Source organism: Streptopelia decaocto (genome assembly GCF_964273445.1).
Source record: "Streptopelia decaocto genome assembly, chromosome: Z".
NCBI classification, from domain to species: domain Eukaryota; kingdom Metazoa; phylum Chordata; class Aves; order Columbiformes; family Columbidae; genus Streptopelia; species Streptopelia decaocto.
In genome coordinates this window covers 22,604,401-22,627,789 of record NC_138657.1, presented here as the reverse complement: position 1 = coordinate 22,627,789, position 23,389 = coordinate 22,604,401, and the positions used below count along the sequence as shown (strand labels likewise).

Below are 23,389 nucleotides of genomic sequence, written 5' to 3'. Positions count from 1 at the left end.
CGTTGGAAAGGATGCATAACCTACTATAAGCAGTATTTCATTGGAGTCACAAGTGGACAAGTTTGCATGGCACAAAGAACTTAGAAGACCATCAATTCGCTTTCCTGTGTATGTCTGCGTAAAGGCATAAATATTACTCATCACTTCTCTGCTCTCAAAACTCATTAACGTCAGGAAGAATAAGGCTTGTTCTTATCACAGTTGTCCTACAGTTTTCCTTACCAAATGAATTCTAAATACTGTTCTCCTTAGCAGGCCATACACATTTTTAGGCACATAAAAAAAGAAGGATTCGATTGGTCCAATAGATCTATTTTGCTAGTCTTTCAGATTATGGGAGCATAAGGGACTCTGCTGAAACACACTGCTGTTTTAACAATTTCTCATTGCTCCTGGCTTTGGGAGGACAGGAATCTGTCTCCCTTTGTGCATACATACGCTCGAGTAAACTTGTTCATTTTGTCTTCATGCTATTATTGAGGCATTACTTGGCTTGGAGGATGGACTTGGAACCTACATTAGTATTTTGCATCTCTGTTATATAAATAATAACATTTAATCTACAAAAAATAATTTAATGTCACAAAAAATAAGTATCTAAAATCCTAATGGAATTTATAGAAAGCACTTTATTAAATAAAATATAAAGATATGATTTTTGGCCATCTGCTATAGACTCTGGAATACTGTAGAGAAAAAAAAAACCAAACAAGAATACTAAAAAAGCCCACCCTGGATTATTACTACACACCCTGCAAGCTATTTTCATCTGGAAATTAAAGGAAGACATCACAGCAAAAAAATGGGCATTACATTCTGAAGTTAGAACTCACAAATCCAAAACTCAGTGATCTTTCTGACAGGCAAAATTTCTAAACCATGCTTTCTAATCCATTCCCTTTCTTAAAATAGCTACTGTTTTTATTTGTCTCACCTTGATTGTTACTAACGTGCTACTGTGGTGTAAATAGCTTGTTTATAGTTAACAATACCCACTAATGTAACAGCATCACTTTTATTACTAGTGGAGGAAAACAAACAAACAAACCAACAAGAAAACAGATAAAACAGATATAGCAGGCTGTGGTAAGACTCTTCCTATCACTTTCTGCATGTAGCATTGACCGGATCATTTTTCCCCTTCATTAGAGACAGATTTTTAAGAAAAAATCAGGTGGTTCCACATATTTCAGAAGAAACTTTTCTGTGTAAATGGGATGTCAGAGAACATTTTCTGTCTCATAAAGCAGTCCTATGTGTTCCTCTTCAGATCTTATATTTGATGACATTTTCTGATAGTTCACATATGAAATTCCATTTATATATACACGTTCACTGCAACCAGCAATCAACTTGAGAAAAACATAAATCTGCATGAGTTGTTTTGAGACTTTTTTCACTTACCTGCAATGAACAGAAATGGGTCCATCCTGACCAAACTGCTCTTTTGTTTTATGCACTTGGCCTATGAAGTCAATAAATCCTTCTCCAGACTTTGGCACTCCTTGTTCTGGCCAGTCAGTGAACTGGAACTGCCTCACTGTTCGTGACTGGCCATCCTTTAACAAAAGACACAAACAATGTATCCCAAAAGCATGTTCCAGAGGCTGGTAGTCAGTCAAGCAACAACCATAAAGACAATCACAAAACAAGGACATTGAGAGGAGGTGGGGGATGGCTATGATCATGTTTATGAAGACTCAATCACAGTGCTGGCTGGTGTTGTTGGACACAGTAACCCAGAAGTGCAGTTTTATTAACAACATTGCATAAATTCCCTGCTACACTGGATAGGAGAATTGTCTGACATTCTGCCTGTGTATAAGGTATGCCTGAGGCTAAACATGCTAAACATGTAACAACTTCACCGGGTTATATGTTTTGTTTTTTTTTTTTTGGTTTGTTATGTTTTGAATCCTGTGGATTGCAAATTTCTTTTAATACTGAACAGTTAGAATAAGAACTGTGGCCATAGAATAAGGCCATAGAATCTGACTCTCCATTTCGTAGACATGCTTATCTACTGCATGTCAGGAATATCTTCACTGATAAGACTTGTTTGCTCATTACCTTCTTTGCAGATGGTATCTTTAATAGTATGGTGTGTTTTATAAGGTGGACATCTGCCTGGAAGAAGACGGGTCAAGAAAAGCCAGTTGTTTAAAAAACCATAAACTTGTCTTCACTCTTTGTAATTTCATTCACTAACAGCTTGGACTCAGTCAAAAATTGAGAAAGGCTTCCTCTCACAAAACAAGTTGGCTGAAGCTGTTCATTCCCTCTGGTCAGGAATACTAACAGGATTGTTTAAAATGCAGAATACTGCAGCATGGTTATTTTTAGAATGAAGTCACTGGAAGCATTAAATGCCAACTTCTGCTATGTGCCTACTTAATGTGTAAATGGTCAGGACACATAAATAGAACAAATATAATACAAATGGTTGAAGTAAATTTGTTCTGGATTTTCAAATACTGTTCTTGATGATTTTGACATTGTCAATCTGCACACCTGAAATGCTTAAAAGCATGGGCATAAAAACATGGGCACATGGCCTACTGATGTGAGTTAATGCCTCTGGACATGTCATTTCCTAAGCACCAACCTTGCTGTGTCTTCAAAACAGTCTTCTGCTAAGTCAAACTCAGGAAAAATTGAAATTATTATAGGAGATCCCCTCCAAAATCAACAAGTTATGCTGAAGGATTTTTTTTCCCCCTCTACCATAGGCACTCAAATGTTACAGACCTTTGAAATGAAATAGAAGTGATTTTAAAAATAAACAAAGGAAAAACCCAATACTTTGATCTGATGTTTCCTCTGATACTCTGGGTTTTTGCCTCCCATGTCTCAGATGAATAAGGAAAACAGAAAACAGGTGTTTGTGTCAGCCACCGCTCCATGAGAGGAGAAATATTCACTTCTCTGATTTACTATCTCTTATACTCTCACTAGAATGTTGTGACAATTTAGTAGTTTATTTCTGTGGAACATTTCTGCCTATTTAAAAAAAATTTTGAAAATACTTACCCAATTTTAGATCTTGTGGGAATCAACACAAAGAACTAAATATTACCTACCAAAATGGCATTTTGATAATGCAGACTTCTCTAATAATGGCCTCTGTGATCTCATTTTCCCTCAATAAGACATAATGAAATTGCACCCTTCAGATGGCCTTAGGCACATGACATTAATTAAGAATACAAAACAATAGGTTGATTCCCTCCAAAATAACCTCCCATTCCTCTGATGTAAAGAATAAAAACCTTCAGTCTGACTCACTTGCAAAATGTTCATTAAGGAGATGGAAGCTCTTCAGCAATTTCTGACCCTGACAGGTACTGACAGGTATTACACTAGAATAACTGTAGCTTTTTAGGGGTAGAAAAGATAAGAAAGACATTGCTTTACTTAAGTCTTGGCTGTCATAGAAAGACAACAGATTTCTATATGCCAAAAAATTTTCTTTTTTTTTTCCCAAGTGCATTTAAATCAACTGTCTTGGTATATTTCATGATCATAATAACTCAATAATCCAGTGCAAGTTTGTGAAAACTGTTCTGATTTAGTTTTAATGACAATAACGTCTGTTAATTAATGCTACTTAATGAGCACAGAAGTTAGTTATTCTGGTGTTAGACTAGCACTAAAGCATATTGGGAACTGACCCACAATTTCTCACACAGTTCCCTCTGCTACTGACATTATAAACAGTGCTGCTTTCTTTTAATGATACACTTGCCAACAGCAGTCCAAATACAAATGTCAAATTTTATTAAAATCTTTACTTTAAATATTGTGACAGTTTGCAGAAGTGGTTATCAAAATATGAACTTTTAGATCCCTATGTGGAGCAGAGGGCTTTTAACGTATCATCCTATTGACTGGCTGACCATTTGGATTTCTTCTTGCTTCTTTCAGGGGATATTCAATTGTCTTCTGATGAGGCTGTAGAATTTATAATACTCATTTACAGCCGTCACTAATAGTTTAGCCTTAAATGAGACTGCCCCAACATATTGACCTCTGGAATTTAAAGAAAAAGTGAGTATAAAGCAGTCAGAAGCAGTAGATTGAAACAATTACAAAGGTCAATTTCACCTTACAACAATTCACAGCTCAGTTTCAGAAAAAACAGGGAGTTCCATGCCAGATGCTTGCTACTGACATCTACAAAGGCCGTGTGCTTTTTTTCTTGTCCCCGGGGAATAACTGGCTGACTCAGTTCTGCCAGAGCGTAGGTGGTATTCCAACATTATGGGTGGGTTTGAGATAAGAGGGAGAGAGGCTGGTTACAACCATGGCAACATTCACTCTTTGAATACAACAATTTGGTTAGATGGCCTCAAATACTGGGTGAGACAGCCATAAAAGCCTAACTACAGGAAAACGATAACGTACATTTTGGTAAGTAGTCCCCACTTCTTCCAGTGTATTTGGAAGGATCTATAGTTTCCCAGAACATCTAGAAAATTTAAGATGGCCCCATGAGCTTGCCAGTGCATTGTTTAACACCAAGGCAAACAGATTTTTAAAATTTGAGAAGCAATGATATGCAATGGTAAAATAGCAGAACAGGACAGCTGCAGTGCATGTATGCTTTGCACTTTTTAAAAAAGATATATTAATATCAGGTCCAATAAAACTGTTCTGGTAAATTAAGTTATTTCACCCTTTCAGACTTCTTAGTGGTTTGCTACCAGTAAGTATATACTTTCCCAAATATATTAGTTCATTATCAACTCTTGAAAGAACTTTTTGAAAATACATTCTATTTGTAGACACTTAAAGTACTTCTGTGGCTTTTTGTTATCATTGTTATTTTGTGATCTGTCACATAAGACCTCTTCCAGCTTGAGATGGAATGGATTTTTAAGAGATGATCTACCAAAACTATCAGCACAGTCGCAGTGAAATTGGCTTTGACTGTCCAATGCAGTTGTGGTTATAGACTGATGTTATGAGCCTGCTCTTCTCCATGCTTGCTCAGCACAAGTAGGTTAGTGAAACTTTGAGCCATGTGATCCTTACCTGATTTCGAACAGAATGAAAATCAGATCCACTGTGTCTACAGTTTCTTTCCAAAAACACACTCCTAGGTCTCATTTTCCAAATCAAAACATTCATATGCTGTCTTGGTTAGTTATGATACTGTCTAGCTAATTGTCAGTAATACTTAATTTTACTGGAAGCTAACATTAAAAGCAGCAGTCTAGCTAACTACAAGAAAGTCCAATATTCTGGATGCTGACTGGCAATTCTGAATAATCACTCATGTTATTCCTGGACAGTACATCCTGCTTCTTTGCTTTAACAAATAGTATTCTACAGTGCTTACAGAAATGGAGGCTGCCAGTAATTCTTCCTGCCATGCAGACTAAAGTGCTAGAAATTGAAAGTCTGAGAAATGCCAAATATATATTTAAAGTTTATGTACCTTTAATCTTATATCAGTGCTCAGTTTTGGACTCAGGGATTCAGATAAGAAATGCAGTATGAAAATGAGGATGCTAGGGTCACAGCTGCATGTATCTACTCTGCAGATATACAAGAGTGCTGAAAATATGCTATGCCAAAAAATCAAATTATTATGTGCAAAGCTTGTCATGCTTTTCTTATGAATGCTATTTGCTTGGCAGTTTTTAAATCTCAATGTATTAACCTTCATACTCACTCAGCCTAGAGGGTGGTTCAAAACAACATACTTACAGCTGTGACAAAAATTGCCTCCAAAAATGATCAAGGGGGAAATGAGGAAAAAAGGGAAAATGGTCCTCAAATCATCGAATGTATTTTGGCACAAACAGTTATTCAGAACTTTACAAAATTGTGCTGCCCAGATGTTAGATCTGAATGAAGTCAATTGTTCTTAAACAAAGATCCCATTCATTTAATATCTTTATCTGCTTTTTGTTTATTGTTTGTAGAAAGTACACCCTTGGGTATTTTATAACAATAATAAAAATTTTTAAAAAGAGAGGAAAAGAGAGAAATTGACATTTTCTTTTAAACTTATGTGAACCAGTGTAATACTATGTTAACTTACCCTTGCATCTGTGACCTTGAACTCCCTCAGAATATACTGCGGCATGTTGTACTCTGCCATTGGATCTACCACAAAATACTGATATCTGGCTGAGCGCTCTGCAGGCCAGTACTGGTGGCATTTTTCCTACAAAATAACAAAGTAAAATTCATTTTCTGTTACTCAAGCCCATTACCATAAATTGGTAGAGAACTTCTTTCATTCAGATAAGTGTAATACGTATGTAAAGTGCTACTAGTGACAGGAATATGAACTGTTTGTCTTGCTGTGAACATGAAGTTTCATACCTAGAATAAAGAACTATCTTTAATATTGCATTGCAAAGAGGTTCTCTCTGATCATTGTACATCTCAACTCATTTATAATTCTGCTCAGTTCTGTTATTTATCAGTGACCAGAGCTATCCTTACCCTAATTTTAAATACAGAATGGAATTTAAAACTTGGAGGCATTTTCAGTCTTTTTTCTTCTTCCCTTTTGAAGCCAGTCCCCCTGGCCTCAGTCAAGACTATCTCTGCATCCACTAGCCATGTCCTGGATCATGTCTATTCCCCAAATACATGGCCTGACTCAGGTTTCACTTATCACATACCAGTTTTATCTTGATATAATCCTGTCCAGATAGTAAACCGCTTCATTCTTTCCATTACACAAAGCAGCACTTGAATGAGTTTAGGACTGTAAACTGGGTGCTGAAACTTTAAAGTTCAGTGCTATGACCACACAGAAGACATTTAGATCTCAAAAATACCACACTTTCTTTTAACATTCTTAAATAGAGATGTTGCAAAAGAGAAGTTTCCATATAAAAAATCCTAATTGTTCAACAGACAGCAATGTTTTCTCTGCATACTTCAGAATACCAACATGCAAACTCAGTGTCTGAATCTTAGTGTGCCCCACAACAAAATGCCGTGTCTGGCTTGTCTATTGCAGCACATCTGCAGATTGGAAAACCTTACAAAATAATGCCATTGATATTGCAAAAGGAGAAGGAACCTAAATCTTCACCTTTATCTTCAGACATTCCCATAACAGCGAAATATTAAAAAAAAATAATAATTACAACAAACATTTCAGTAAAGCAGTATTACAGCAGTACTTACTCTGCCCATTTCTCTCAGCTTAGTGAGCATGACCACAATTGTAGAATTATGCTCCCAGAGCATTCTCCAGAAGTCTTCAGTTGTTTCTGCTAAAGGACCCTGTGTAGCTATATAAGCTTTTTGTTGTCTATGTTAAAAAAGAATTAAAAAAATATTTTAATCAAAAAAGTGAATTGATACACATGTTCTCTGTTTATATGTAAACATTATCTAGACGAAAAATTTATATACTATTAAGAGCATTAAAACCTTATTATGATTGTTTAATCAAATGATGGTTTTTTATTTTTAGAACTTCGTGAGGGAAATTACTCTGTTAATATTATGATGTATCTCTATCATTATTATTTAAATTTTAATGCAACTCTAATAGCTCAATTTTGTGTGCTGTAAAAGGCACTTAAGAAACAGTTGTGCTGGTTCATTTTGTAGAAATAACTGTTAAGCAATCTATTAAGTTTAGGAATTATAGCATCAAACAGTTTCTTTATTAACTCCTTTTCAACAGCCTGATGCCTTCAACAAAAGTAAGGCAGGAAGAAAATTCAGGACTGGAGTCTACTGCACTTCCAGGCCTTAATATCCTACTAGTGGAAGCTACCATCAAGCTGTTAAAAACTTCTGGATCAGGAGCTTTACAAGATGATGACCAGTTCTCATTGTTCCTGCTACTTTCAGTTAACTGAAACACCTGTGTGGGTGACACTGGAGATGAAGGTTGTTTCCAATTATGAGCAGAGGGTCAGAAGATGATCTCTGTGAGTTCAGATACTCAGGTACACCTAAACTGCTTTCGGCAAACTCTATCATTTCTTCTTCATGACTTTTTCTACTTGTTGCTTAAGTCAGCTGAGGGCATATTGCTCTGTGTTGTCATGAAGGTGCTGGGCTACAGAACTGCTTATGTATAAAATGCTTTTGATGGCTAGGTCTAGTCTTAATCAGTGTTCCAAGATTATACATTATCACTTTGACACAGGGAGTGTATCTCCTGTATGTTATTTCTACGTATCTTCTTAAGCAGAATAGTTGTGAAGAAATTGGTTTTTCAAATCATGAATGTGTTTATAATCTCAGTAACTTTCAGCTTGTCAAACATACTCAATGGCTTAAAGGTAGATAAAAATACAAGGTTTAAGACTCTGTGTCCTTTACAGAGTTTTCCTCTATTGTGTGGATGAAAATCTAAACTTTTTATTAATGTTTAAAGACCCACTCAACCAAACATGGCATGCACAGATAAACAATAGTAAATTTCCATACTAAGATTTGTTATTTTTCATATAATTATGTGAATAATTTTGTTAACTTTTAAAACCGTCCACATGAGAACACATCAACATTAGTACCTGTATCCATCAATGAAACTGGCGTTAATATAATCAGAGCCTTCCACTCCTCGTATTGGCTGCAAGCATACCCTTGTAGACTCATATGGCATAATATTGACAAGGCGATTTTTGAATTTATTACATGGAAGATTGGCACTGATGAATCTTGAAGTGTGAGCCTTAGAGCTAGCAAGACGCTGTTGAAAATCAATTAAAAGAATTAAGGCCAGGTATAACAAAACCAAATTACACTGTCAGATTTGAGGATGTCTGCTCATCATCCATTTACAAATAATTTAAGTTTCTGGTTCTTTTCCATATTCTATTGCATTACTTAAATATTTTTAAAGCTTATTTTAACACCTTATAAAAGTTTAATGTCTGCTCGATTAATGATATGGACAAACTTGAGTATTAAACCTCTACAAAAACACACATTTCAAGTTATTGAAACAATAAAGGAACAGCCGGGTTCAAATATCCTCACTTAACAGTTCTTGTCTGGATACCAGTTGAGAACAGAACTGTAGAATTTACAAAAGATCATCTTCCTAATTTAAAATTTTAGCCTGCTGATGTCTTGTCTTTTGATTACTGGAAACAACTGGTGGAGAACAGAGCAGCATTAAGTTGTTACACCATTTGTTTTTGATTCCCCACAACATAAAATCCCAGTACCTTAAACTCCAGTTCCATTCCTGTGACATTCTCGCCTGTTTCTATCTGTGTCAGCTTCTGGATATATGCATACAGGTTTCTGGCTGGCACTTCGGTATTTCCACAAGTCACTGCTTCCAGCAGTGCATCATGTATAAAGATGTATTGGTCCTCAGTTTGAACCATGTAATTTCTCTGTGCTCTCATTAGAGTTACGTGGCCGTAAATATCTACAGTCTTTTCATGCTTTATTCTCTCTAACATGGCATCTATCACAATGAAACAGCCAGTCCTGCCAACTCCAGCACTAAAAGAAATGAACACAGGTAAAAAAAACAACATGAAGGGCTATTTCATGCATTGTGCTTACTTTTATAACAATCAAGTTTTAGAGTTTTTTAACAATGATTTGAACAGCACATTTCTCTGAATATGAACATCAACTATTATGAAAGAGGTCGGTGCCCTGAAATAAGTAAGCTCCTTTAACACCCATTACAAGCAATTGAGAACTCGGAATGCTTTTATATGAGATCGTTGCATCTTGCAATTTCAGGTTTGAGTATAATAGAAATAAGACACATTGCAATGTCTTCTAGAAATATGTGTTCTTAAAAATGGAAATTACTGGAGATGACAAATTCTCTAAGAGTTCAAGCTTTATTTGTAGCATGATTTTTAATTGATTAAACATGCCATTGTTGCTATTCTGTTTATGGAGGTGACTTTATTGCCAAACAATAATGTTATAAAAATGAGTAATTTATTTCTATCATGCTTTGGAGGTAAACTTTCTATCCCTCCTCCAACTCTGCCAGTAGCACTCCTAGTAACACTTTTTTTTCTGTCCTCTGCTTTTCCACTTAGTCAAGCCATGCTGTTACTCTTTGCAATGCAGAGCCATGCCTAGTTAGCTTATGCAAGCTGTAGGCTAGGGAAACCCTCAGCTGGAAGCCCTCAGCTGGGCACTAGGATATCTGTCTTGCAACTGTAGGAAAATGTAAGAAAGATTTGGAATGGCCAGACCCTGCATCAAGATAGTCATCACATCACAAAGGACAGATTACAAAAGAACTAAAATGTGCCTAAAGACAAAGTTTGAAATCACAGCATTCATTAATGTCCAGACTGGGTGAGTAATTTTTATTAGACAGAGGGAAAGTTAGTGCTTCCTCACAGGTTCTAGGTTAAGTTAGTTGCTGATTTTAGGCAGGAGCTACATCAACCCTGTTGAGGCCAAAGAAACCACTGCTTCTTAGCTCTTTGCAAAGTAAGGGATTCCTTAGGAACAGCTCTGAGATAGAAAGTTGCTTTCCTATCTTTGGTGGGACTTGAAGGTAGAAGAAGACATGGGTCAACTACTGTCAGCTTGGTATTGGAATAAACCTTGATCATGAAATATTTATATAATGAAATACATAGTCAGATTCAAGAGAATTAAACCTGTTTCAGCTAAACTACTTAACAGCAGTTTATTTTTGATACCTGCTGTCAAAATATGCCAGACTTTCAAGGGTTTTCAGTCATTCCCTTTCTGTCTTAAAGGTGTTGTCTGCTGCATGCATGGGCTACCTTTAATAACTTCTGAGGACAATGTTATGCAACCAGGAGAGGAAAAAGAGATTTATGGTTCTCACCTTGAGGTGATCACTGTTAGTTACACATGCTACTTTATTGCACATTTTGCATAACAGAATAGGAATGATGTAGAAGGAATATGAAAAAGACTACAGAATACACAATACCAGAAAATATACTGAAGGTCTGAGCATGCAACTTGTGTGCTAAATTGAGCCATTTTTCCTGAAAACTCTATAGAAATTATTTTACAGATATGTTTGAACATCAACTGTACTGTATAAAATCTTCAGATGGATGACTGTCTTTTTACAGCCATGCATATGACTGAACTTAATAAGGGTAAACCTTTACTTCTTGCATGATGCTTTAAGAATCTCTGACAGCTTCCAGCAAACTGTATTTACTTACAACCGTACCAGAGAGAAGCACAGATTAGAAAGATGTTTTAGTCTCACATCAGGTAACATTGGTTCTAAGATTCCATATCTAAATACTGTTAATCATGTATTCTTGTCACCTGTCACCCTTCCCAGAAGTAGATCCTCTTTCAAATAGCTGAGGACTTCTGCTAACAAACCGAATGCATCAATCTCAACTTTCTTAGATGTCACTCTGACAAGAATTAATTAATATTCTGAGATTAAGAAAACTTATCAATCAATGATATTGATCAATGGGAGTTCTAGAGAAAGAAAATATACAGACACATGAAATGATGGTTGTCTTAACTAAATGGAAATTCATTTACCTTATATAATAAAAGCTCTGCATTCCAGGAAACCTTAGTGACCTTAACATTGGTAATAATAATGAAGAAACACTCAAAAAATTGTCTCACTTTCCCTTTATTTTTTTTTAATTGCAAAGAAGTCACCACAAGTAGCACACATTTCTATGTTAGATTGGTTTATATTAAGTTTTAAACCATTCCTTAAATGATTCCTTTTCACGTTCAGTTTTTATCAGCCTAACTCTTTCTGGCCAAGTGGGAAACAAGAAGGTTTGACAGTACAGATGTTTTCAGTAGTTTAGTATATGGTTCTCTTTCCTATCACATATTAATGAATTAATGTTCCAGTACCATGTTTGTAACTGAATATGCCATTTTTCAGACCAAACATTAAGAGGTTTACTGGTACCTACAAAAAAAGAACCGCAAAATTCCCACTCAGTTAAAAGCTTGCACTTTCAGCTGCAATGAGCAGTTTTCATTTCTTCTCTTCACGTTTTGTATTATCATTTATATATTTATTCTTCCCATAAGCAAACTCAGAGAAGAATAGTTATTAGCATACTGTACCACAGAAGATATTTGCTGGTTTTACAGGTTTATGCAGAGGTTCTGAAGATCACGACACTAGACCAAAACACACTACTATGCACCAGTGCTTTCTTGATAAAGATGGAGGGGCTGACACACTACATTTATTGAGCATTTGGTTCTGCTGGGCTCCTGACACACTCCTGTCTGGATCATTTTATCCAGCAAGATATTTTACTACCTTAAGGTGTTTAGGATATTCCAAGTCTGCCAATTGTATATGAGCTATGTGTCTGCCACACTATCCTTTTCAGTTTCCAGGTAAAAATTGAATCAATGCTATGAATATTTTAACTTCTTTCCTCTTTGCCCCCACATGCGTTCTAATTCCAAACTCCAACAACTTCCTATAGAAGAGCAAGAAACTATCATATCTTTATGCTGTTTCTCCTTCTCTTCTGCTATCATACAGAACTCTTAACACAGTACTGATACACTGCTGGGAAGCCATGCAGTTTCAATTCTCAATAATACGCTACTGTAACATTAAAAAAAAAAAAATCCTATCTACTTCATGCTAACAATGATAATTCAGCTAATGAGGATAATTTCACAAATTAATTCTGCACGTCTTATTGACTTTCTTGCCCTTTTGGTTTGCTTCTTTTGGTGTTACTGTTGAACTTAGAATTTAAATAAAATTCTATCATTTCAGCTAGTGAAAGATACTGTTACATTTACAAGCCGAAAACCAAAGCAATCTATTAAATAGCCATGCCTACTAGGAAACTGTTATTGCTTCAAATATTATAATTTATTCTATTACAACATTTGTTTTCAATTTCTAAAAACATGACTGACTCAGTTCCAGGAGTTGAAACATGCTTAATGTCCTGTGATACAATACAGCTGCAATTCACAAAAAGAAAAATTAAGAGGCATGAGGGGGCCATTCCACAGTGAAATCACTGTATGGATGTGTTAAAGGTTGGATTTTGTGATTAATTTGTAGCTGTTTAAATGATGACCCTTTACTGATACTTCAGTGGTTTGGCAAAGGAATGCAGAGTAAGCGCCAGTATTCACAGATCATTTAATTGGACGCAAAGACAGTAAAATATGGGCCAAAAATAATTTAGGACATTTTTGACTCATATCAGGGGAAAATTTTATTGAATATTACAGTTTCAGATTGAATGAAGCTTGCATTTATGAACTGAAAGTACATAGAATTGCTTGTGATATGGGAAACATATAAAATGCCTGGATTTTATTGAAGACCTTCATAAGATTAATTAGATTCCAATCTCGCATAAATTCTGTAGTAGTTCTGACACAGGTATTATTTAGATTATCTTTCTCCTTTTCCTGTTTGGAAATTAGAACACAGCTTAAAATAACTCCTGTGTCCATGAAGTAGCAAAAAAGCCATTTATGAAACCGTTAAATGTCCCTTTGAAGGGATACATGTGACTAAAATAGAATAAAGACTCTGTGCAAAGAAGTAAATTCAAATTTAATGTTAGAAGAGATACCAGACTGCTTCAAGATTTGTGGTACCAGCTTATAAAGGACCTTTGAGAATTGATCTGTGAGTGCACAAGGACTTTCTTTTCCTCTCACTGTGCTTATAGTCAGATACCAGCAATCAGGTATGGTATATGATTCTTCACCAAACTAAAAGCTTTAGCCATTGCATTTTCTTTATGCTATGCATGGAGGCAACCATATTTGTTGTGAAGGCCATATAAAACTTCTTAAAATGAACATAGGAAGAAAAAAAAAATTATCAGAAAACAGGAGATTTCACTACAAGTAGATAAAGCTTGGTCTAGAGTTCCCCAGAGTTTTCATAGACAGCTGGCAAAAACATAGGACGCTCACAATCCAAGAGCCGGCGTTGGATCTTTCTTCCTTTACTGAGCGTTATGATGGCTTTCTTTTAAGTCTGTAGGGTCTACATTGGTAATTCTATGGTAATTACAACAGTAATTCTACCATTACCATAAAATTTTCAAATATAATTGCTCCAGATTTAAGCAAAAGTTTTTGTAATATGCAACTGAAGAAGTGTAATAATGTCCAGGAAGTAAATCTGTTCTTTATCTAATTCTGAGTTCAGGTCTGGAGAGATCAAGCACAAGAAGCTGTCTTCAGATTGTATCATGAACACAAACAAACTCTCAAGTATTAAATCATACAGATCAAAACTCCAAGAAATTTCTTTAACAAATCCTATGTCCTTTTTATTAAAATAATTTGAAAAGCTGAGTTTTCCATGGAGGAAAAAAAAAGTAGCATTAATAATGTTCAACAAAATAAAACAAAAACATTTTAAGAGACACTTCTAACAAGGACATTCCAACACAGCGGTTCAAATCCTCTCACCAGACTTTAAATCCAGGTCTGTTGTGAGTCAGAACTCTACAGTAATGCAGAAGGACTTGTATATAGCTCCAAAGCAATACATGAATGTAGGTGTGGAAGTGCATAATGTGAAGAGCGACTCTACTAACTGATAGTTCACAAGTATTAGAAATAATTTACATGTTAGGAGTGGAGGAAGATGTAGCATGTTGCACTAGGAAAGCAAAAGACTCATAAGTAGTTCATTTAAGTAATAGAGTGAAGGAAAATAATATCTGACACTACAAATATTACAGCCAACCTACAGGTAACTTCTGAGTACACTTCAAAAATGTGACCGCCATTTAGAGGTTTTCAGTAGAATTAATAGGAAGGATTTTTAACGATATCTTCATTCTGTCTTATGTTCATTAACTCACTCCCCCCCTGTAAATCCACTGTTTACTGAAGGATTCTGTAAATTTTCCCATGAATGCCATTCTGAAGCCATTTTGCATGCCAAAGGGCTGCCCTTGCATTCACCTCCATGATGAGCAGTGTGGTCCATGTCAAGAATGGCAGAGAAATCATAAGGTTGAAGAAACATATGAAAAAGGATGACAGTGTATGAAGGGGAGGTTAATCAAACTAGATAACTCAGCTTGGAACAGAGAAGACTCAAGAGAAAGGGCTATATGAAAGAAGGGCATAAAATCATGCATTATGTGGAGAAGGTGAAAAGGAAATGGCTATTCAATTTTGGCTTGTAACATAAGAAGTATGATCTTGAAATGAACTGATGAGGCAGAGAATTTAAAACAAACAGGAAGCAGTTTTTCATTAAGAACATAATTAAATAGTGAAACTCATGGTTGCAGAATACCATGGATGCCAAAAGGAAATCCACAGAGGAAAGGATACATTAAGGGTTATTAACCAACAAGTTACAAACACAACCTCTTACAGAAATCCTTTTATTAGACCTTGATGGAATTTAAATAGGTACTCTAAGAAAATAACATTCTAGACACGTCCTAGGAGAGAAACTTAAACTTTCTGGTTTTGTCTCATGGTCCCACATACTTAAAGAAAGCACAAGCATTCAAGTCCCCTCCCCGCTCCCTCCCTGGCTAATAAAGTAATCTAGTCCTTTTCCTTTCAATCAACACTTCTGCCTTCGGGTACCTGACACTTTTAGTACCTATACCATTGAAAAGGAACTGCACTATTTCTGATCCTTGCTTTTACTTCTTTCAAAGGGATGGAATATAACAGAGTACTTCTGCCTGATTCTTTCCTGAAATAATGAACTGTTTGTGAAAAAAGCTCTCTTATTGTTCGGCTTGTGAGATGGAATATAGCAGAAATTACATAATATAACAACTGAAAAGTTCATTGACCCTATTTCAGACCACTTCCTTTTCTTATCTTGGTTTCCCTTCAGAATTGACTATTGATATTATATAGCACTACGTGCCATAATCCTGCTTTTCATAAATGATTTTATATATACACCTTACTGTGTATCACTGTATCACCTGATCTCGTCAATTACTTAGATATATAAAGAAAATAAATTAGAATAAATGGTATTTCTCTGTACTGCTTTATCTGTGCACAAGGCTTTACTGTAATTTCTTATTTCAGAATTAATCCAGTTCTCAGGTATCTTTCTTCTTATTTTTCTACTTCTCTATACACAATCTTATGTATTCAGGGTTCTGTATTCTGTATTTTGCATCGAACAGTAACTATCCTAAATATATCTTCTCCGTGAGATTTGTTGAGTTCCAATGTGTATTTTGCATTCTTTGTCCTGTGGAATGCATTCACAAAGCATTCTTGTCATTATGCATTCCACTAAAGAAAGATCTAAAATTTACTGAAATAGAGTTTAGTGAAATAGACTATAGAAAAAGAATGTATTTTGAGGTTAATTTTAAAAACACATCATACTGTGACTCGTTACCTTTAAAAACAGATCTATGCATGAACAGCTGCAGTAAATACGGAAAATGATACTTCTGGGTAATTTATGAGAGGAAATACACTGTGATCCCATCGTCAATAAATAAAAGTGAAGATTACAGCACAGCAAAGATGTCAATGAGCATAAATTACGCTGGTTGAGCCTAACAAATACTCCTTGCTTTATTTGCATTTCAACTTGTTTTGCGTTCTCAGGGTGGAACATTTTGAGGAGCTGCTTTTGGCTTTTGCATATTTCTGTGCTTTGATTACATTTTCATGTGGAACATGTAGAAGAGCTATTACCCTATCTGTGTGGGAAATAGGAGGGTGAACTGATGCTATCTGAAAATAAATTAAAGAAGGTGGGAAGAAATGTGTCTGTAGCACTGAATAACAGGATGACCTTGAAAGTACTTGCTGGATACAAAGGTGCTTCCTAGTTTAAGAGATCTTCTGGACTTCTCCCTGATTCTAGGTGTTTATATACCTCCTGCGATCAAAAATTGTTTATTTTTCTTAGCACTGGCTGCCCTCAAGATCTCTGTTTTTCATGTCCGAACACTCTCACTCGCCACTTGTTATGCTTTGGTTTTACACTGACAGAAGAGTGTTGAGGTCCCAGATTGTCAACTGGACACAGTATTTCATACGGTAAGTACAAAGCAACTAGGTCTAACTAGGTCTCCTCAGTTCATGTTGGCTTTTTTTTTTTTTTTCCCCAATACCAATCACAGTTCAAAGCCCTAAATAAATTGGGTTCTATCCATCTACAAGTCCTCTTCCCCTCCCTCTGCCCCCTTCTCCACACACACACTTTGAAAACCTGGAAGTCCTCAAGCTTGCAGCTGATGGTACTTCAGTAGCAGACCTATGGTGTTGGATCTCCACCTCAAGATGTCTCTTCCTTTTCCATGGAGAACTGATGTATCTATCTCTAGATATATTCAGAGTATAATACAAATGTGATCTTGCCACCTTAGATTTGGTTTAAACTGAAATGGTTGCAGTATGGTAACAGTGCAGTAAGATGTTACATAGCAGAAATTAGAGAAGAAAAAGCTACAAGGCTTCTCTGATAATCTCATATCAAGGCTCTTGCTAGGCCTCTGTTTTCTTAGACCAAGGGGTGAAGAGAATAAAGACCAACAGATGAAGAGTTTGGTTGCTGGTATTACTTCTGATATTTATTTTCTTTATGCTCTGCAAGTCTTTATATCAACATGAATTCTCTGTAATATAGTAGAAAATCTGGTTGTGAGAGGTTAATAGCACTAAGCATTTCAGATTTCTTAATTGAAATCTGTCATTTTGATGTTGGATACTAATCTCTAATTTTTTTTGCAGGATTTTGAACTTTACGAGCAAATACTATAGACAAATTATAATGAAAACTATGGGGATTTGGTGTAGAGGTTTCAAAGTAGTTGTAAAATGGGCTTGGATAGTGTTATGATAATTTTTAAACAATTAAAAAGTATTTTTAAAATTCAGGTGATGAAAGAAAATCAGGCACCACAATGTAGGATTCACTTGGAACAACAGTCATTGACAAAATCTGATAGTAAATGATGAGACCCTGAAGTAACTCCATAAAAGTATGAAAAAATGAAGCAAGATTAATATTCAGGGCAGAATACTGATTGGAAAGCCTCCACAAAAAGATAACAGGACTATTTTTAAAGCTGCATTTTACTTCTAGAGATACAGGGATATGATTTAAAGAGGCTTTCATGCTGATTACTTTAGATAAAAATACAGCCTGTTCGAAGTTAGCCAAACACGCTGGGTAGCCAAGTTGACGCAATATGTTCCAGTATACTGTGTGTCCATGGATATTCACTAATATACTGTAGGTACAGCTGGGAAATCTGAGAGATATCCCTTTCCAGAATTCAGCTATTGGGTTATAAAAATATTTTCACATTTCCTGCAGATGGCTGGATTCTTTTCTTCACTCATAATTTTAATTCAGAATTCATTACAGACAGCTGCTGGCTCTGATAGAACCTAATTGCTCTTTTACTAGACTCAGCTGCAAGCAGTCAGATTTCCTTTTCCTTTGTAGAGTATATTATATATAAACATGGGCGGGGAGAAAAATAACCAATTAACTAAATACATATGGATAAAATGACTCACTAAGAGAGCTGATCAAATAATGTATCAAACTACAGCTTAGGTCAAACGAAATTACAGGCCTTGTAGGACATGATAATATATATATGGAAATAATTATCAGCACCAACATGTTTGTAATTTGAGATAACACATGGAAAAGGCACTGCTTCTGTTAAAAATATCTTACAGAAAATTATTACATTCTAATAAGGGCCAGGTTATTTCACTGAGTGAAAATTCATCAGTCTCCAGGAGACCTGCTCAACTGAAACCATTTGTTGGTTGAATCCAAGTCAGGCCTGAGTACCTCTACTGGGCAACTTAGCAAGAAAACATTGCATAATTCTGAACTGATATTTGCCATTGTCAGATACAAGATACTGGCCTAGATAGACCACAGATCCTATCTTATAATAGCATTCACTGTGTTCCTTTGCAGATTTCTGACTTCTACCAGAAACAAAATCTTGCCCTATGCAGTCATAACAGCTTTTTAGGATTTCAAAAGATAATCCAGCCCTGAGCCACAGCAGTGAGGGTATAATCCCCTAAACCACAGGCAAAGTGCTAACCAAAGATGGCTTTATACACACAGGACTGATTTAATCAAAAAGACCACAAGTAGGTATTTTCTGTTGTTTGAACCTACCTGAAGAAATACTGCTATTATTTGTTATTTGTATGCTTTTGAATTTTAGTAATAGCTTCAGTGATATTGAGTTTTTATGCTTATAAACTGAAGCACATGCTGTACATATAGTAGCTTCAGTTCATGTTTTATGAACGGCTGGTTTGCTGTGCAAAACTTATTTCTAATTTAAGACTGCAAATTTGAAAAATGAAAAAGACTTCCAGTATTACCCATCCACCACTGGCTCTATCAGCATAGAAAGTCTCTTCTTTTTGTTTGCGTAATTGCATGAGCACGGCATAGTAATTAGGTGAAAGCTTTTGTATGTTCAGGATAAAACAGCCAGGGTCTGCAACTGTGAACCTTTTGGAACCTAAATTTTTACAACTTTGAAAATTTTCATAGTGAGAACATGAACGCAAGTCCCAACTCCTGTCCTTCTGTGACGCCACTCATTACACAAGTGATTATTAAGTAATGTCTTACTATACTGATGACCTCTCAATCAGTGTGCTGCTGGGACATCAGTCTTTGTTTCTGCCAGTTAGTATTTATCAACCTTTCTTCTAGACTGTCCCTTCTTTTCCAGTAGATTCTACAATTCCAACTAGTAAATGAAGACAAAACCATCCAAAAATTTCTAAATGAAAATCCTCCAGTTTCAGTTCCTTAAAGAAAGATAAAGCTCTCAAAGTATCAAACTCCACAAGCTTTTATGCATTTTGTATAAGGCACATATAGAAATGAAATAACTCCCAAGAAGAAAGTTATGTGTAGAAATGAAATTATTTCCAGTCAGTTCTCTGACTGCATGGTCAGAGTAACTGAGACTATCAATACAGATGGAATACAATGAAAAACACAGGCATTTACTCATTGTATTTTTATATGAAAAGCAACTAAACATACTAAGCAAAGTCACCATCTATGCATTGTTTCAAGAAGAGAATCTAACAATAGCCTTTTCCCTCTCTCTTTGCTTTTTATTTGTGAACAAAGACTTTGAGAAAATAGTTCTCTTTTAAGAGATATATGTTGACCTTCAGCTAACAGCTGGAGAGGAAGTAGTGTTACAACATTTTCACATATGGATTATACTCAGCACAGTCTATTATATAGTAGCAACCCAATAGCTGCTGTATAAAGATACGTGGCTAAAGCAGAGAAAATTTAGAATATTTGTGCTATTAAATATTTGTCATACTAAAATGCCTTTACTAACTTTTCCTCTCAAAGCTTTCAGCTGTCCATGGAAGTAAGGAAAGATCCTGAGTTGTTCTCAGGGCAGAGAAAGAGAAGGGATGAGGAAGTTTTTAATATTTTTCAAGCTCTTTTGAGAGAATTCTGAATATCTACCAGAGGGAGTTTTTTTCCCACACCGTGAAAAAGGATAGGCAGTCATCTGCAACCTACTCACTGTGAGGATTAGAAAATAAGCACTTGTGAGTTATGTGGCAAAAGTGGCAGGGAGGTTCAAAAGATCTTGACTTGAAGTAAAACAATCCACTGAAAAATAATTGCTGTAGTTGTTTTTTGTTGTTGTTGTTGTTGTTAATTTTATTTCATATTCTGAAACACTGAACAAAAATTAGATAAGTATTTCACTTTAAGAAATAAAAGATCATATATCTTTTTGTTATTTTTTAAGAATTATCTTGCTTTTACAGTTCTAACGGGTTATGTTAGTATACTCAGACATGGATTTACTTAAAACAGTCACATACTTCCAAACATCCAAGTTTTTCTGTTTGCAATAGCAGCATTAACAGTACCTGCCAAAACTTCACAAAGTATCTTAAAGATATGCCCTTTGGTGCTAGTATTACAAAGAGAGATTCAAACATATGGGTTTGCACTTACATGTTAAGCTTTTATGTAGTGTTACTGAATCAACTACTAAAGCTTCTGTGATGTTTTGAAAACATCGTGGCATAAAGCTCCAAACACCCTCCGGTGCTATTTTACTGTGATCTGATTAGCACCTGTTTGCCTGCGCTAATCCAACTTCAAACAAAAACACTATCATTAGACCACACATTACAGCCTCACCAATGCAGAACCCTAGGGTTTAAGCCTGCATTTTTTCATTAAAGAAACAATTTTTTCGAGATCAGTTCTGCAAATTAGGGCAAGTCATGCAGAGACACCAGTTAGATTATGATATTACTCAGCTTCTCTGCAAAGGGGCTGAAAGGATACAGCCTTAAAATATAACAGTCTGTAAATGAAAAAGCATCTACCTGCATCAAGTATTTCAACCACCATAGAAAAATATTCAGATAAGCTATTCTAAATAAGCCAAGATTTGAACACATTATGAAAAGTATCTACAAACAGGACGGGATTGCTAAATCCAGCTTTACCTTTGATTTAGCTCCTTTTCTCTACCAAATCTCACACTGAAAATAATGATACTGCTGTCTTTGGGAGAATGTAAATCAAGCAAAGATTATGGAACATAGCAGCTTATAATGTATTTCTAAATTTAACTTCACCTTGATTTGAGCTTTGCTAAACTAACTTTCCTCGTGGATATAGACAAAGAAGTATAATTTTTTTCCTGCAAAGGGAGTGTAAAAGCATTACAAATTTATATTATTACCATACACCTTGTTCATCCAGGTAGTCCTACCAGAATATAGTCCCACCAGCCCAGCAGAAAGCCATGGCCTCTCCAAGCTCTGCACCCACCAGGACCCATGCAGCTTCCCTGACAGAGCTCTAGTGGGAAGATGCTGCCACCCAGGTGCCAGGCTACATGATATGCCCTGCTTTTATGTCAGTATGGGATGGCAGCAGTGAGCACCCCTGTGGCAGGTATGCCCAGGTAGCGGAACTCCTCTGCTTAGTGACAGAGCTTGGGGATGTGATTCCCACCTGCAAGAAGGGCTGAAGGAGGATCTGAGGAACTACAGACCTGTCAGTCTGACCTTGGTGCTGGGGAAGGTAATGGAGCAGACCATCTTGAGTGCCATTACGCAGCATATACAGGCCCAGTCAGAAAGGGTTTATGAAAGGCTGGTGCTGCTTGACTCACCTGATCTCCTTCTATAACAAGGTGACCTGCTTAATGGACTAAGGAAAGGCTGTGGAAGTTGTCTTCCTAGACTACAGTAAAGCCTTTTGCTGGAGGAGTTCAGTGAGGGGCAATGAAGCTGTTGAGGGGTCTGGAGCACAAGTTCTGTGAGAAGTAGCTGAGGGAACTGGGGCTGTTTAGCCTGGGGAAAAGGAGGCTGAGGGAAGACCTTATTGCTCTCTCTACAACTACCTGAAAGGAGGTTGTAACAAGGTGTTCCTCTCTTATCCCAAGTAACATCCAACAGGACAAGAGGGAATGGCTTTAAGTTGTGCCAAGAGAGTTTTGGATTGGGTATTAGGAAAAATTTCTTCACCAAAAGGGTTCTCAAGCATTGGAACAGGCTGCCCAGGGAAGTAGTTGAGTCACCATACCTGGAGGTGTTTAAAAGATATATAGATGTGGTGTTTAGGGACATGGTTTAGGGTTGGACTTGCAGTGTTACGTTAATGGTTGGAATTGATCTTAAAGGTCTCTTCCAACCCAAATTATTCTATGGTTCTAGTATCTGATTACATAAATTTTAAAAATCTGCATTTAGATTAGGCCTCAATGTTACCTTTGGTGTTTCACAATCCTTTCAGCAATGATCTGTGTTTTCTCCTTAAAAATAATGTAGCTTTAATTATATTTTAATTACATTTGCAACTTAAAAATCTGCCAACTTTTCTGCAAAAGTAAAAGCTTTGACTGGTAGATGCACATATGACATTCCTCAACATATTTTTGACTGCTATATTAGATTCAAATTCAACACTGTGCATGCAAGCAAACTATTATTTATCAAAAGTAGATGTGCAAATGACATGCAAACATATCTGCTGCATGGACATTAGTAAAAAATAATTACTAATATTATCATAAATTCTGATCATATGATTCAGCATTTTTCTTTGCTTTCATCACACAAAATTTGTTAGGAATACTTTCACCTTCATTTGTTTGACACGCATTAATCAGGACGTGTTTTATAAAGTCTAGTAATTTTGAATAGCAATACTCATATTCACAGTTAATTTCACCATTTAAGACTACGCTTTTTTATCTGGTCACTTTATGTGAATAGAATGCTTGCAAATGTTTACAGAGTGGCTTCTTCAGTTCCCCCTTGTTTTCACCTCAGGTGTTTTCCCACTAAGCTCCTGTAAGTTATTAAATAAATTCTCCATACACTGAAGAACTATTTCCTAGGAAGAGGATGTTAAACTAGCTTATCAGATACTGAGGCTCTCATAGAAACTGGTCTGGGGCCACACTCACGA

The 23,389-nt window shown here is 36.0% G+C and overlaps 1 protein-coding gene across 1 annotated transcript in view; it reads right to left on the bottom strand.

The window, feature by feature from the left end:
• Positions 1-23,389, bottom strand: part of PTPRD (protein tyrosine phosphatase receptor type D) — a 355,891-nt gene that overhangs the window by 8,399 nt on the left and 324,103 nt on the right. Inside the window, exons 27-31 of the mRNA XM_082074403.1 lie at positions 9,165-9,450; positions 8,505-8,683; positions 7,156-7,282; positions 6,050-6,175; positions 1,405-1,559 (exon numbers count right to left, since the gene is read on the bottom strand). Coding sequence (XP_081930529.1) covers positions 1,405-1,559; positions 6,050-6,175; positions 7,156-7,282; positions 8,505-8,683; positions 9,165-9,450 — 873 coding nt within the window. The remainder of the gene's footprint in view (positions 1-1,404; positions 1,560-6,049; positions 6,176-7,155; positions 7,283-8,504; positions 8,684-9,164; positions 9,451-23,389) is intronic.